The sequence below is a fragment of the Astyanax mexicanus genome, chromosome 21, assembly GCF_023375975.1.
Source record: "Astyanax mexicanus isolate ESR-SI-001 chromosome 21, AstMex3_surface, whole genome shotgun sequence".
NCBI classification, from domain to species: domain Eukaryota; kingdom Metazoa; phylum Chordata; class Actinopteri; order Characiformes; family Acestrorhamphidae; genus Astyanax; species Astyanax mexicanus.
The window spans coordinates 18,986,891-19,002,728 of NC_064428.1; the positions used below are offsets into that span (position 1 = coordinate 18,986,891).

General features: G+C 40.3%; 1 protein-coding gene across 2 annotated transcripts in view; it reads right to left on the reverse strand.

The window, feature by feature from the left end:
* Window positions 1-797: 797 nt before the first annotated feature.
* Window positions 798-15,838, reverse strand: part of LOC103031876 (transmembrane protein 255B) — a 47,128-nt gene continuing 32,087 nt past the window's right edge. The window contains exons 8-9 of one of the 2 annotated variants that reach the window (XM_049469663.1): window positions 3,059-3,208; window positions 798-2,473 (exon numbers count right to left, since the gene is read on the reverse strand). In XM_049469663.1, coding sequence (XP_049325620.1) covers window positions 2,249-2,473; window positions 3,059-3,208 — 375 coding nt within the window. In that variant the 3' untranslated portion in view covers window positions 798-2,248. Of the gene's footprint in view, window positions 2,474-2,814; window positions 2,978-3,058; window positions 3,209-15,838 lie in introns of those variants that run through there. The other variant, XM_022674352.2, reaches the window with a different exon arrangement.

Consider the following 15,838-nt stretch of genomic DNA (forward strand, 5'->3'; position numbering starts at 1 on the left):
AGTCCTAACATTTTAACGCAAGTAGAATTTATCTGGTGTACCACCATGTGATGCTTTGAGTATGAAAGTATGAATAAATAAGGTAGTCTCTTTTTGACTTTTCCATTGATATTTAGTTTGTTTTCTGCACCTGTGTTTCAGTATAGGTGGATGTTGCACAATAGCCAGCTTCCTCATACTTAAGGCAAAGTAATTTATCATACTTGAGGCAAAGTTTAAGCGATGCCTGATTGGGGGGTGCCAGATGGATGGGACGTGCTGTTTCTGAAGTTGTAATGGTATGTAACATGGCTCAGTGGGTGGTAATAGCTTATACTCTGGTAGAAATCACATCCATCTTTAATGTATGAGACCCCATTGGCATCTCCTACACATCAGTGCCACATTCTTCGGCTTCAATGAGACTTTATATTAATTCTTGTCCGATGACATTTGGCATTTTGTATATATGACCTAGTATATACAGAATATAAATTTTATGTACAATCCCATATAAATGCTTTTGTGGGTGAAGGAATCCAATTAGAGATTTTTATCCAGCAAAATTAGTGATCTTGTATGACCAGTTCTAAACACTGGTAAAGTGTTAATTAATTTAAGTGTTAAATTAATTGTTGAATAATATGAAAGTCAGGAAAGATCATTTTTATACCTTTAGGATTTAAAATGAAAAACTTCTGCAGGTAACCACCCTTTCAATGTCAGTGAATAAACCTGTTATAAAACAGCATAGATTATTATTTCAGCACACAGTTGTTTTTCACTCCGGCCAAATGATTGAGAAATGAAACAATGACTTTAAAGTGCAAAATTAAAATTTACACAAGACATACACAATGATTTACACACAGAAGAAACTGATGCACATTACTTTTAAATGTGAGCTCCGAAAAGCTACAGTGTTTAAGGACACACAACAGAAAACTGAGAATAGCAGCGAATGTAAACCCAGCATTGGGGCAGATTTCGTAGTTAAGCAGCACTGTTGTATACAGGTTAAAGAACACAATGCGAAGTGTGGCTTTTTTAATCACTCAACCTGAATTTTAGGGAGCACCATTTTATTTTACTAACAAACAGAATGATGCGAACTTACTGTTCATTTATTCTGATCTAAATCACTTGAGTTTGTAAACTGGGACTTCACAACAAACACAGGAAAAAATTTCTCTTATTATTGGTTAGACCTGTCTGGAGCGGAGCAAGAGTTTAAATACAAATCACGATCACGAGGGGGGGCCCTTGAGTTCCATAGAAGTCATTTTCCATGGCTCCTTTACTTTCTAGGGACCTACAACTTCCCATATTCCATAACAGTTTTGTTGCAAATATGCGAATCACACATTTAATGTATTTAATGTTTCTGAATTTGTATTGTTTCAAAAATATTATGTTTCTCTTAAGCGCAGAGACACAAATTATTTTAGGAATTTTGCAATTATTTAAATTTAAGACAAGCAATTTGTCTGATTAATGCTATTTTTGAGTGAATTTGGCCAAAGGTTTGATTCACTTATGTAAAAACAACAAGCCATTTGACTAACTTTATGCTTCCCCTTTAATAAACAACATTAAAGAGACCAGAGGTCACTCTAGCTCTGAAGAAATGCATGAAAAGAAAAGTGCATTTTCACACAACAGAACTGCAAGCTGGGTTTGGGGGGTCTGTCCTTGGAGATATGAGTTAGAAATAAGTTAGAAATGTAATTGGGCCTTGAAGTCTAGTAAAACTACATTTTGTCTAGTAATATCTTAAATCTTATCTTTGTCACACAACAGTACTATATTTAAAACATTTTAACTTTCTCCTCTGCAATTAGAGCAAAACTGGTTCAAAATGCATTCTCTGCACATTTGGGGGTTTGCATGGACTGTACTTTTGAATGAAACAGTACTTGGGCTGCGACTGATGACGTTTCCATAGTACAGAAGAACACAAGTACAGACATCGCAAATTGAGAAACAGCTACAGACTGACTACTATCAGAATATACTGACTGACTTCCAGCGCAAAATTTCAATAAGGACCAGTTTCCCAAACAGATATTAAAGATTAGTTTTGGAATACACTGCTGGAATAATTTAGTCCATGACTAGCGGCCCCTGTCAAAGTCAATACGTTTCTAAACTAAATAAATATGATAAACTATCAATACCTCACTAACATCTGGTCATCATGTTAGGACTGGAATGTTTTGTGCCATTCATTTTTAAAGAAATAACATTTCAGTTACACAGAAAAAGTCCTTTAGCAGGCATACGGAGGCGGCTTCTCAAAAGGCCCTAATGAGTGTCCATACAGTGAGGGTGCATTAGGAGTGATCCTGTAGCTGGAGGGGTCTTGTGAAGTGGACTGTGTTGTAACTGAAGGGTTGCCGCTGGACTGGTCTTGAGGCTGGAGCTCATCCGATGGAGACACAGCCACCTCAGGACTGGGCTGAGAAGGACCTGCGGCTGGGTAGCTGTTCAGGTGCTGGAAGCAAAGAAAATAAAAGACGTTTACAGTTGGCCTGGAACAGAAGGGACTTATACAACTCACTGTAGCTGTGGTTACCTGCATCCGACCAAATATGGACGTACGAAAAACGGAAATATGAAAGATATGAATCATAACTTTATGAAACTAGGCATATTTCGCCATAAATGTTTATTTTCTGAAAGGAGATACTGCTAAATAGGCTAGATAACTGACAAGCAGAGATTCTAAGCTTTAAAATGGTATATTGGGTGTCTATATTGAGCCTATAATTGTTCATAACTATTCATAAACACAGCCAGATATGATTTTTCATAGGGCGTGTTAAGAGGTTAATTCTTGTCCGATGACATTTGGCATGTTAGTGTATTTTTGATGACATTTTGTATATATGACCTAGTATATACAGAATATAAATTTTATGTACAATTCCATATAAATGCCTCAGGCCACCTCAGGACTGGGCTGAGAAGGACCTGCGGCTGGGTAGCTGTTCAGGTGCTGGAAGCAAAGAAAATAAAAGACGTTTACAGTTGGCCTGGAACAGAAGGGACTTATACAACTCACTGTAGCTGTGGTTACCTGCATGGGCATTGGGTAGTTGGGGTAGGCAGGCAGGGCTTGTCCTGAGGGGCAGAAACCTGCATAGGTGACCATATGCTGGGTGGGGTTATAGAGGATGTGTGGAGGGGGAGCAGGACTGGGAGACATCTGAGTCTGAACAGCTGGAGCCTGTAAAACAGGAGGACAGGGACAGAGCAGACATGACTTACTATTAAAAGTATAGGACGAACAAGGATTTAGTCAAAAATCTTGAGATCAGCATGAAAAACAAGTTAGGATCTTGATGAAAATAAAAAACAAAACACATCTTAAGATCACAGGTAAGAGCAGCAGTAGTAGAAATAAAATCTAGCAGTGTTTAATTGATCAAAGAACTTTAAGAGAAACACTAAAACTAAAGGATGTAAATAATCTTCATCTTCCATCTAATGGATGTTTTATATTGCAGGGCTCAAGAAACCTAATCGCAAATCTACAGTAAGTTAAGCTCTAATTAGTTTTTAGATTATTGTCAAAAGTATTCACTTGTCCTCTTCACACATATGAACTTAGCTGACATCTCTCTGCAGCCACAGGCTTGTCACAAGGTTTAGGAGTGTGTTTATGTAAATTTTAGACCAAAGCACATTTGTGAGAAGGCTTGACTCACAGTTTCCGCTCTCTAAGTTCCCTGTGTTGTTCTATTGGGTTAAAGTTAGGACTCTGTGCAGGCCAGTCAAGTTCTTCCACACCAAATTTGCTTACCCATTTCTTCATGCACTGGTGTGCAGTCATGTTGGAATAGGGGCGACCCCCAAACTGTTCTCGCAAAGCTTAAAGCATGAAACTGTCTCTTTGTATGCTGAAGCATTATACATTTCTTTCACTGGAAATAAGGGGTCAAACCCAACTCCAGAAAAACAACCACACACCATAATCATCCCTCCACCAAACTTTACACTTGGCACAGTGCAGTCAGGCAAGTACTGTTTTACTATAGCAAACACCAAACCCAGACTCGTTAATGAGATTGTCACCCCACACATCTCACCGGCGTATTAATGATTCCACATGCCATGTTTGGAGGACGAATAATGATGAGTACTATCCCAAAAACACCATCCCTACTGTGAAGCATGGGGGTGGAAGCATCATGTTTTGGGGGTGTTTTTCTGCACATGGGACAGGACGACTGCACTGTATTAAGGAGAGGATGACTGGGGCCATGTATTTCCAGAATTAGGGGAACCTCTAACCTCCTTTTTTCAGTTAGAGCATTAAAGATTGATTCATGGCTGTGTAGTGGATTAACCAGAGGATTTCTTCATTGCTTGGACACAAACACACACTACCCCCACTTTACGGCCTATAAGGAAACTTCGAACCCAGAACACTCTAAAAAAACCTTGGAGTAATCTTTTCCAAACAACCTTAAATTTCAAAATGACATTTACTGACTATTTCTTCACTCAGCCTCGCTCAAGACCCCTAAATGCGAGTTTAGGGTAAAATTCTGTTTACATTCCTCCAAGTCATAAACCTCGGAGTTAATGTAAACATTTGGAACATTTGCAACACCATCACTAGGACGGGACTGCGGACTTAAGAGAGTGTCAAAACTTAATTAATGCCTTGGAAATTGTTAATTCACCAAATGTTGTACCAATTTAGGGGTTTGTGCCTAGTTATTTCTGCAATCACTTAGAAATAAGATTAATGAAATTAAGAGAAATGTTCTAAGCTTGGGATTCCATTTTCAACATTGCAGGCTCAAATTCTGTGTGGTGCAGAAAGAACTCCTTCCCCCACCGTCGTAAATTCAGACAGGCAAGGACCAGCCGCTTATCTAAACACAGCAGAGGGGGGAGAAATTTCTCACTAAGAAGATTTTGCTGAAAATACATATAAATTGACTATATAAAAAGGTGTTTTATAGAATGTTTACTAAATAATGGTATATGTGTCTGGTATATGGTATATGTGTCTGGATGTGTCCTGATTTAAATTTTCCTACACATTCAAGTCTGAATCAACAAGGTTTAACTAGCATTTGATAATTTAGCTTTATTTGGTTATCAGTGGTTTAACCATGTATTTTCTTTTAAGTGATTTAATTGGGTTTAAATAATATCATGACTCTTGATCTCTTTCTGACAGAGTACCATCCATCATTGTATTTCTAAGATTATCTTGAGTATTACAAAACTGTTTGTGGGCAATATATATATATTACATTTATTGTGATTCAATTGTAAGATTGTGTTTCCTGAATTTATCATCACAAACTGATATGCTGAAAAATGTATTTTGATCCACTGTTTAGTTGAGTTTTCTTTTGGTTGGGTCTATTAGAAAAATAGACCACTAGCTGATGCATGCTGACCATGTGAGCGAGGGGGGGTTTATGGCCCTTTGTGAATCCCCACCAAAGTTTGAAATTGCTCCTAGACCAATCAAAACACAGACATTTGGGCCACAGGGCCAATCATAGCTCAGGGGCCAAACAGGCCACAGAGACTAATAGTTAAACTGGGCAGACACAGTTTAGAGTTTCCAGTAGAGTTAGAGAAGGAGTGGGAGAAGGAGTTGGAGAAGATGAGTTGAGGAAAACAGTTAGAGGAGAGAGGTTAGGGAGCCCAGAGATGGAGAAAGGATAGACTGTTAGTTTAGTCATCTTAAGTTAGTTTTCTTAGACTAGTGCATTTAATCTTCAAGTATATTAATATTAGCTATCCTAGTTAAAATATCTAAGGTTATTTTACAATCTACGAAGCCAAGCATTATTCCATCTAAGTTTAGCTAAAGTACAGCTGAAAAGGAGATCCGCCAGATCCAACCCAGAAATCTGCGGTCCGGAGGCCACCAGCAAGCCAGCTGAGAGTGAAGGGATTTACCCTGTGGGTTCTAATGGGGCTCCGTGCTGACACAGGAAGTCAAACCACCCTTCAGACAGGCTCACGTGATCCTTTTTCGGGGTGAAGCATCAGACGACCAACCCAGGCGGACGTCACCAAGGCCCACTTCAACAACTCAGAGTAAGGCAGAGCTGGGTTTAATCTTTCGGCAGATGGTGTCTGTTGGTCATGGTTTGGTCGGGTCTTTAATAGAGCGTCTTTAGTATAGATGACTCATTTTGAGTTGCTTGGTTGGAAATAAGAACTGGTTTCGTAGACTTAAAATGCCTTAGACCCTTATTTAGAAATATTCACTTAATAGTTCTATTAATCTTTATTCCTTTCATATCAGCATTATAACGTGTTTGTTCTTTTATTTCTCATTTATCATTCTACACTATGATTTGATAGCTAATGGCTACATTTATGACTTTTTAATGAATTATTTACTCATATCTGTGTGATTTAATAAATACTTTTATTTTACAAAACCTGTCATTTCAGTGTGTTTTTCTGGATAATTTGGTTATGAAAATTTCTGTCACCTGTAGAAACCACACCCTGAGATGTCTTGTGTTATTAATTAATTTGATTAATTAATTAATTAATTAATTAATCTAATTAAATTAATTTAATAACTGGCGCCCAATAAAAAAATATTTCAACATCTCAATTAGCACCAGGTATTAAACCACTGTGCCGCTACATAATTTGGCGCGCCAACGTGGGGCAGGATTATTATTGGCTCTCCGCCGCGAGACCAGAATATACACATTTCATAACCAGTTCCAGAAAATAGCGCTGTAAGTTGCAGAATAAAGTGTATTTTGTTTTTATTGCTAAATGCGTTAGCTGCTGGCTAGCTGGCCTAGCTGGAGTTAACTGCATAAACCCAGCGTGTTAGAAATACACGCACATGTTCTACACGTGTTTTTTGTTTACAATTCAGGACTGGCCAGTCCCCCGCTGTGTGTGCGCGTCGCGCGCACGGTCCCCTGTGTGTCTGTATAACGTGTACAGTTGTGTGTGTGGTACGTGAGCGCTCTTGAAAACATTACTCTTATTTGTAAAATAAGCTTGGTTGACACACCGCCGTGTGTGGGCAACCTTAAACCCGGGTGTATATACGTGTATATACGTGTGTACTTACATAAAGTTCGAACTGTTTCCGGTAAAATAGACATATTTTGCCAGTGTTGATCTGATAAGGCCTTCGCGCAGGTATGAGTCGCGGATTTCCGGCTCATTGACTCCGCGCTCCAGTTAAAACTGCCGGTTTTTGCGCGAAATCCGTAAAATCCTGCAGTACTGGACACTTCCACGTGCGTAAAAGAGTAGCTAACTTTTACGTAACACCACCCTGAGTGGCAGGAAGTTTATTGTGTGCGTGATTAAACTAACCACGCCAGGATGTAAATCCTCTTTGCTCATCTTGTGAAGTGTGTTGCTGCTGTGTTAAACTTTCGGACAGCCGTGTCCTTCTCCTCTGCTATTCACAGTCGACTGAGTCAGTCAAATCTGCTGACCAGGTCCCAGACCCAAGGGGCGGTCCTTAACGTGGCATCATCAGTGGGCGTGACCACTCCCACCAGTCGGCCTCTGCCACCATCTGGTGGACAGCCTGACTATTTACACTCAAACTCAAAGGGTGTTTTACTACCCCTCACCACTAGGGGGGGTACACTGCCACATCGCCATCTGGTGTTTGATTTGGGTAACTGCATACAGTGCAGAAAGGTACATCTCATTTGTTTGACCACCAGAGGGAGCCACTTAGCCACATAGCTGTGTCGCCACCTGGTGTTGTACTTGTGTAATTGCTATCATCCTGTAGAGTGCATTTAGAGTTTCTGTCGCCAGAGGGTGCCAATTTCAAACAAACTTTTTGTTAAGTTAATAAAGGGAATTTGCATTGTGGTTGGGTTAAATGGTTTGTAAATAAGTAAACAAATAACTGCATTCATTTAATCGGTTAATATTAAATAGTTAAATTTAAGTTTCAGGTCTGCTCTCTCAAACATTACTCTTTATGTTACATTGAACCAAGCTAAATAGCTATCTCCATTGAGTAACTAATCACAACATAAAATAATTAACTGGTCATTTTAATCAATTTGATTAAGTAAAATTAATTAAACTTTTGTTAATTAATTATTTTCAATTTAATTCAACCATCTTCAAATAAATTAAGATTAATTATTGATCAATTAAGATCAATTATTAATAACTGATTGAAATTAATTAATTAATAAAAAAAAAATAAATAAAAAAATAAAAAATAAAAAAAACGTATCCAGTTATCAGTTACTCAACCATATACCCAGCATACCTGTGCTTAATACATAGTTAAATTTCTCCCATCCTGTACATAGTTAATACCTATACCCATATTTAGACATACTGCGTATAGTGGCCTACAGTTATTAAACTGTTCACTAGCACCACTGACAACAAATCTAACTATCCTTTTAAAATTAATCTGCTAATTGTAACCTTAGGTCACTCCCTTTTAACAGATTTTCTTCTTAGAAAGGCACAATGCTAATTGACTCGAACATAAAATAAACTTGTTTGTCATCAAAATTGTTGATTCCACGTGCTTTACGTAAATCAAAATGTGTGCCACCGAAAAAGCTCTTTTAGAGCTTACAGCTGGTCTACCCCCAGGACTTACCATCCCAGTCCAACAAACGGACAGTGGGGGTCTCCATGCACTAATTGCCAAAAGCCTCAATGAGTGTGTATCTAAAATCCTTGAGGGCAAGCAACAAGTGGATCCGATTTCCCTAATACTGTGGAAACAGCTGCTGTTGTCACAGGATCAACTTGCTGCTTCCTCCAAAACCATTCAAAATCTCCAAGCAGAGATTGTGACTTTAAATGATAAAGTTGCAGACCTAGAGAACAAAACTGTACAGTCTGAAATGAACCAAAGAGACCTCAAAACCGAAGTGCAGCTGCTTCAAAAGGAAGCCAACATAGCTACCCAACTTGCAGCTCAGTCACAGGAAAAACTAAAACATGCTATTGCAAAACAGGTTGAGCTAGAAACTGAATTAGCACATGCTAACAATGCAGTAAAATTAACTCGAGACCAAACAGAGTTAACATTTGAGCTGATGATGGAGGGAGACTCCCCCATCAATCCAGCTGGTAAATCAGGAACCCCTGGGGTTCCGGATCTTAAGCAACAACCATCCACAAATACATTCCCTCTAGTCTCCCTTAAAGGTGCTGAAGCGCCAGTAGAACCAAGGTTCACTCAGCGTTCCCAGCCATATGGGACCTCTGTGCTACCTCAAGCACCCTCTGATAGAGATTTGGACAAAATTGCGCGTAACATCCCACGCTTTGAACCAGAACCGGACGGTTCCAATGATGTCCACCAGTATCTTCGCGACATTGACTTCTTCTTACGCCGTTTCCCCAAGGCCACGGTAGATGATAAAATCTACCTCATTAAGGTGTCCTCTAGCCGGGAAGTTGGACGTTTCATTGAGCGCCAACCACCCCAGGTTAAGAGAGATTATCCTGCTCTTTGCAAGGCTTTAGAGAATGAGTTCTCCAACCTCCTTGCTCAAACCGGCCTTGCTGCAGCTCTTGCAATAAAGCAGAGTCGCCAGGAAACACCCCTACAGTACTATCACCGCCTCAGGCACGCTTATTTCGGCTATAGAAATGAGCCTGGAATGGAGGAAGAGGAAGTTTTCAAAACATTGTTCGTGAGAAACCTCCATCCCTCCACCAGTCACTCTTTTGGAGTCGCAGCCTGCCCCCGTACGCTAACAAGCCGGCAGCTGCGTGATTTGGCTCTCAGAGGATTTGCTAAGTTCCAACAAAACATTAATAAAAAATCAGAGTCAAATGACGTCCTGATAATTAATGAGCAGTCCTCCCACGTCAAGCAAAAAGGGGCACACAAGGCTCCAATGCCACCTAAGACCCAGTTAAACCACAAAAACCAGAGAGTGTTCCACTCTTGGCGTCGCTCGTCCCTACATTGGGCCAAGCAAAGTGACCAAAAGCCCTCCTATCGAAGGAAAGGTAGGATAAAACGCAGTTGGAATGGCAAACACTCACAGCACCATGCTCGAGCACAGAGCTCCAGCAAACTTCAATCTCCGCTCAGGAGAAAGAGCCCAAAGCACCACAAACGTTGGTGTCCACCTAAAGGGCACAAGGATGAGACATATCCAACTAACCTGAGCACTAAAGACGGCAGTCTGCTCAGACAATTTCGTAACGAAATACGCAAGCAGGACAATGCTGAATCTGAATTCTTGCCAATTGTCCATGCTCCAGATCAACCTGCTTGGGGGGGTGCGAAATCCATCCACTCCAATGCAGCCTTGGTTGTACAGCCAGACGCTGAAAACAACCACACTGAGGAAGCTTCTTCCCTCAGCCTGGAGGATCCACCACCTAAACATTTCTTGGGTTTCTTAACCGAGAAAGGTTCAACACCAAAATTCTACCTAGCCACCTGGCTGGAAGATGTGTTCGGGTATGAAGCTCTTTTGGACACGGGGTCAGACATTTCTTTAATGTCAAATTCACTTTTTGACCAGGTGAGGGCGACAGCCCGCCGAAACAACAAAAAGATACCTCTGAAAAAGTGTGCTCTTCACCTTCAACCATATTCGCACACTGGTATCACTCTGCATTCTGCAGCCCTGGTGCACGTTGCCATCGGTCCAATGAGCCTCACCCATCCAATTCACATTTCTCCATTGGAGAACGTCCCATTGCTCTTTGGCAAAGACCTCCTTGACCGGTTCAAACCATTGATTGACTTTCAGCATCGTAGAATCTGGGCACAGGTTTGCGAACCCCTGCCCTGTCCTAAGGCACAGGATAGAGTTCAATGCTATCATGTTGCTAGCAACATTGAGCCACACAAGCTCATTGAACCTTCAAATTCCACGGGAATCAATGAGAAGCTCACTGTCAGGGTTCTGAAACCACCATCCTCAGAATCCCCTACCATGATTCTAAAACAAAACACCTGTTCATGGGCATTGACTCCCTCTACGGCTGTAGATGAGTACAACCCAAAAGCTGGAAAGTCATTCACTCTTAACACAACGGTCAACGGTGAAATCTTTGTTCCATGGGCTGACAAGTCAGCTGTTCACAGAACACCTGCAGGTTCCTTGCCACGGACTAACTGTGATCCTCTGTTCGTGCACCAAAAGGATTGCTCTCTTCTTGTTCCTGCACCAGTGGTTCCAGACAAACACAGTCCCTTGGATTCTTATGAATGTAAAAACATTCCCACCATCTACACAGATGGATGTGCTTTTCGGAATGCTCAAATCAAATGGAAAGTTAACATGACAATTGGTGCATGTGGCAACACTTCTTTCAGAACACTGGCATTTCAACTTGATCCACTTGCCACTTACTGTGCGTCTTTCAGGATGCTCAAGGGCCTGTTTGTTTATGCCCCAGATACACACGCTTCATCTTCATTCGTGGTGCCTCAGCGCCATGGGGGAGAGCCTAGCCCAGGCCCTCGATCACCCATGGGTGGACCACAAAATGATGGGGGAAACACACCGAGCATTCCCACAATTGACATATCTGCCACTTGTTGGAAAAAGGCTAGTGTGTTTTCAGCCCCAATCTTCAGAAGATCTGTGTGGTATATGGCCAATTCCACAAATGGATTGGGTCGAAAGACTCATGAAATTTGTCCGAAGGAACAAACATCTCATCACTGTGGCAGGTGCATTTGCCAGATGGGGGGGACGTCCCCCAGACCCTATTGAAATGGCTCAGGCCACAACTTTTTCGCTGAACCACACTTTCTCAGGTGTTGGTATATCTCACCGTTCTAGCGGTGAACTGCGGAAACACCCAAAACTGGGAAAAAGCACGCTTGGATACCAACCATTGTGCTACACTGCTGACAAGCTACTGGTGAGGTCCCAGCACAGCACTGGCAAAACAATTCGCGAGCTCAGGTCTCATTGGTTTGGTCCTCAGGCAAAGGCAGACAAACTGCCTCGCATCTGGAACCAAATCCCGCATCGTCAGTGTTTTATTAAACCGATTCTCAAACAAGTTCACTGTAACCCAATTAAACTATGCAAAAGCCCCATGGGACAAGTCGGGACCAATAATGCCCTAGGTTAAATCATAATACTGGGCCAAATACTTAGACACACTGAGTGTTCATTGTCCACCATATTCTGACCTGACGCAATTGTTAAATTGAGAAAGTACCACACATTCACTGTCTGGAACTCACCTATCCAAGTAGCATAACTCACAACAAAGTGGATATCTTGTTAAACCTAGTGTTTGAATCACCATTTCAAACCATTAGCATAGCAGTATAATAAATACGTGGAGAAAGGGGGGTGCCAATTTTTTTTTTTTTCTTCTCCTCTCTTCAGGTGCCCAAAACATATTTTGTTTCCCTTCTGACTACGTTTGTTCCGCTATATTGTTCTCAATTGTTGACTAAGTAGTGGCTAATTATTGAAGCATACCTTATGGGTAGGTTGTCTTGATAAAGTTATAAAGGAACAAATAGCTAGCAAACTATTTGTGACCCTTTCATATGCTTGTTGCCACCCTATCACATTAAATTAACTATTTTATTCAGAACCAAAAGCCAATAGCTACAACAAAAAAAAAAAACTGATCATCAGAGAAATTGTATATCCATTAGACCAAAAACTCTGTCAGCAACCTTGTAGTAGATTGTCTTAAGAAAGCATGACCAACAAGACACCAATTGCATGAAAGATGTACCCTAACGTGCTCTGTCTACAGAAATCCACGTTGACATCGACCGATGACCCAACGTCCAGTGGCCCATCGATCGATGGGGGGGGAATGTAGTGGATTAACCAGAGGATTTCTTCATTGCTTGGACACAAACACACACTACCCCCACTTTACGGCCTATAAGGAAACTTCGAACCCAGAACACTCTAAAAAAAACCTTGGAGTAATCTTTTCCAAACAACCTTAAATTTCAAAATGACATTTACTGACTATTTCTTCACTCAGCCTCGCTCAAGACCCCTAAATGCGAGTTTAGGGTAAAATTCTGTTTACATTCCTCCAAGTCATAAACCTCGGAGTTAATGTAAACATTTGGAACATTTGCAACACCATCACTAGGACGGGACTGCGGACTTAAGAGAGTGTCAAAACTTAATTAATGCCTTGGAAATTGTTAATTCACCAAATGTTGTACCAATTTAGGGGTTTGTGCCTAGTTATTTCTGCAATCACTTAGAAATAAGATTAATGAAATTAAGAGAAATGTTCTAAGCTTGGGATTCCATTTTCAACATTGCAGGCTCAAATTCTGTGTGGTGCAGAAAGAACTCCTTCCCCCACCGTCGTAAATTCAGACAGGCAAGGACCAGCCGCTTATCTAAACACAGCAGAGGGGGGAGAAATTTCTCACTAAGAAGATTTTGCTGAAAATACATATAAATTGACTATATAAAAAGGTGTTTTATAGAATGTTTACTAAATAATGGTATATGTGTCTGGTATATGGTATATGTGTCTGGATGTGTCCTGATTTAAATTTTCCTACACATTCAAGTCTGAATCAACAAGGTTTAACTAGCATTTGATAATTTAGCTTTATTTGGTTATCAGTGGTTTAACCATGTATTTTCTTTTAAGTGATTTAATTGGGTTTAAATAATATCATGACTCTTGATCTCTTTCTGACAGAGTACCATCCATCATTGTATTTCTAAGATTATCTTGAGTATTACAAAACTGTTTGTGGGCAATATATATATATTACATTTATTGTGATTCAATTGTAAGATTGTGTTTCCTGAATTTATCATCACAAACTGATATGCTGAAAAATGTATTTTGATCCACTGTTTAGTTGAGTTTTCTTTTGGTTGGGTCTATTAGAAAAATAGACCACTAGCTGATGCATGCTGACCATGTGAGCGAGGGGGGGTTTATGGCCCTTTGTGAATCCCCACCAAAGTTTGAAATTGCTCCTAGACCAATCAAAACACAGACATTTGGGCCACAGGGCCAATCATAGCTCAGGGGCCAAACAGGCCACAGAGACTAATAGTTAAACTGGGCAGACACAGTTTAGAGTTTCCAGTAGAGTTAGAGAAGGAGTGGGAGAAGGAGTTGGAGAAGATGAGTTGAGGAAAACAGTTAGAGGAGAGAGGTTAGGGAGCCCAGAGATGGAGAAAGGATAGACTGTTAGTTTAGTCATCTTAAGTTAGTTTTCTTAGACTAGTGCATTTAATCTTCAAGTATATTAATATTAGCTATCCTAGTTAAAATATCTAAGGTTATTTTACAATCTACGAAGCCAAGCATTATTCCATCTAAGTTTAGCTAAAGTACAGCTGAAAAGGAGATCCGCCAGATCCAACCCAGAAATCTGCGGTCCGGAGGCCACCAGCAAGCCAGCTGAGAGTGAAGGGATTTACCCTGTGGGTTCTAATGGGGCTCCGTGCTGACACAGGAAGTCAAACCACCCTTCAGACAGGCTCACGTGATCCTTTTTCGGGGTGAAGCATCAGACGACCAACCCAGGCGGACGTCACCAAGGCCCACTTCAACAACTCAGAGTAAGGCAGAGCTGGGTTTAATCTTTCGGCAGATGGTGTCTGTTGGTCATGGTTTGGTCGGGTCTTTAATAGAGCGTCTTTAGTATAGATGACTCATTTTGAGTTGCTTGGTTGGAAATAAGAACTGGTTTCGTAGACTTAAAATGCCTTAGACCCTTATTTAGAAATATTCACTTAATAGTTCTATTAATCTTTATTCCTTTCATATCAGCATTATAACGTGTTTGTTCTTTTATTTCTCATTTATCATTCTACACTATGATTTGATAGCTAATGGCTACATTTATGACTTTTTAATGAATTATTTACTCATATCTGTGTGATTTAATAAATACTTTTATTTTACAAAACCTGTCATTTCAGTGTGTTTTTCTGGATAATTTGGTTATGAAAATTTCTGTCACCTGTAGAAACCACACCCTGAGATGTCTTGTGTTATTAATTAATTTGATTAATTAATTAATTAATTAATTAATCTAATTAAATTAATTTAATAACTGGCGCCCAATAAAAAAATATTTCAACATCTCAATTAGCACCAGGTATTAAACCACTGTGCCGCTACAGCTGGGTCTGACCCAATGACCCAAAACACAGCCAAGATAACCAAGGAGTGGCTCTGTAAGAAGCATATTAAGGTGCTGGAGTGGCCTAGCCAGTCTCCAGACCTAAACCCTATAGAACATCTTCGGAGGGAGCTCAAACCTTGTGTTTCTCCGTGACAGCCCAGAAACCTGGCTGATCTGGAAAAGATCTGTGTGGAGGAATGGGCCAAAATCCAAAATCCCTGCTGCAGTGTTTGTGCAAACCTGGTGAAAAACTACAGGAAACGTTTGACCTGTGTAGTTGCAAACAAATGCTACTGTACCAAATATTAATATTGATTTTCACAGGTTTCAACTACTTATTTGCAGCAGTAACACACAAATAAATTATTTTAAAAGAATCATACATCGTGATTTCCGGATTTTTTGTGGATTATGTCTCTCACAGTGGACATTCACCTAAGATGAAAATTTCAGACCCATCCATGATTTCCATGAGTGGGAGAAGTCAGGGTGTTCAAATACTTATTTTCCTCACTGTATTTAGCTCAAATCACCAGTTCACTGAGGACTTACTTGCAGGCTCCCTCTAGCAGTTTACAGACATTTTCTGATATAAAATGACGAAAATAGGACATGATTGTCTCTCCATAAACCAGTGAAAATCAGACCCACAACACCCTGGGCCCCCTGGAGCTGTGTGACACCCTCCCCAATAACTGCAAAAATGATGAACTCACAGTCATTTGTTCTTCCATAAATCTAAATCTTAAATCTACACACTTATTACTGATA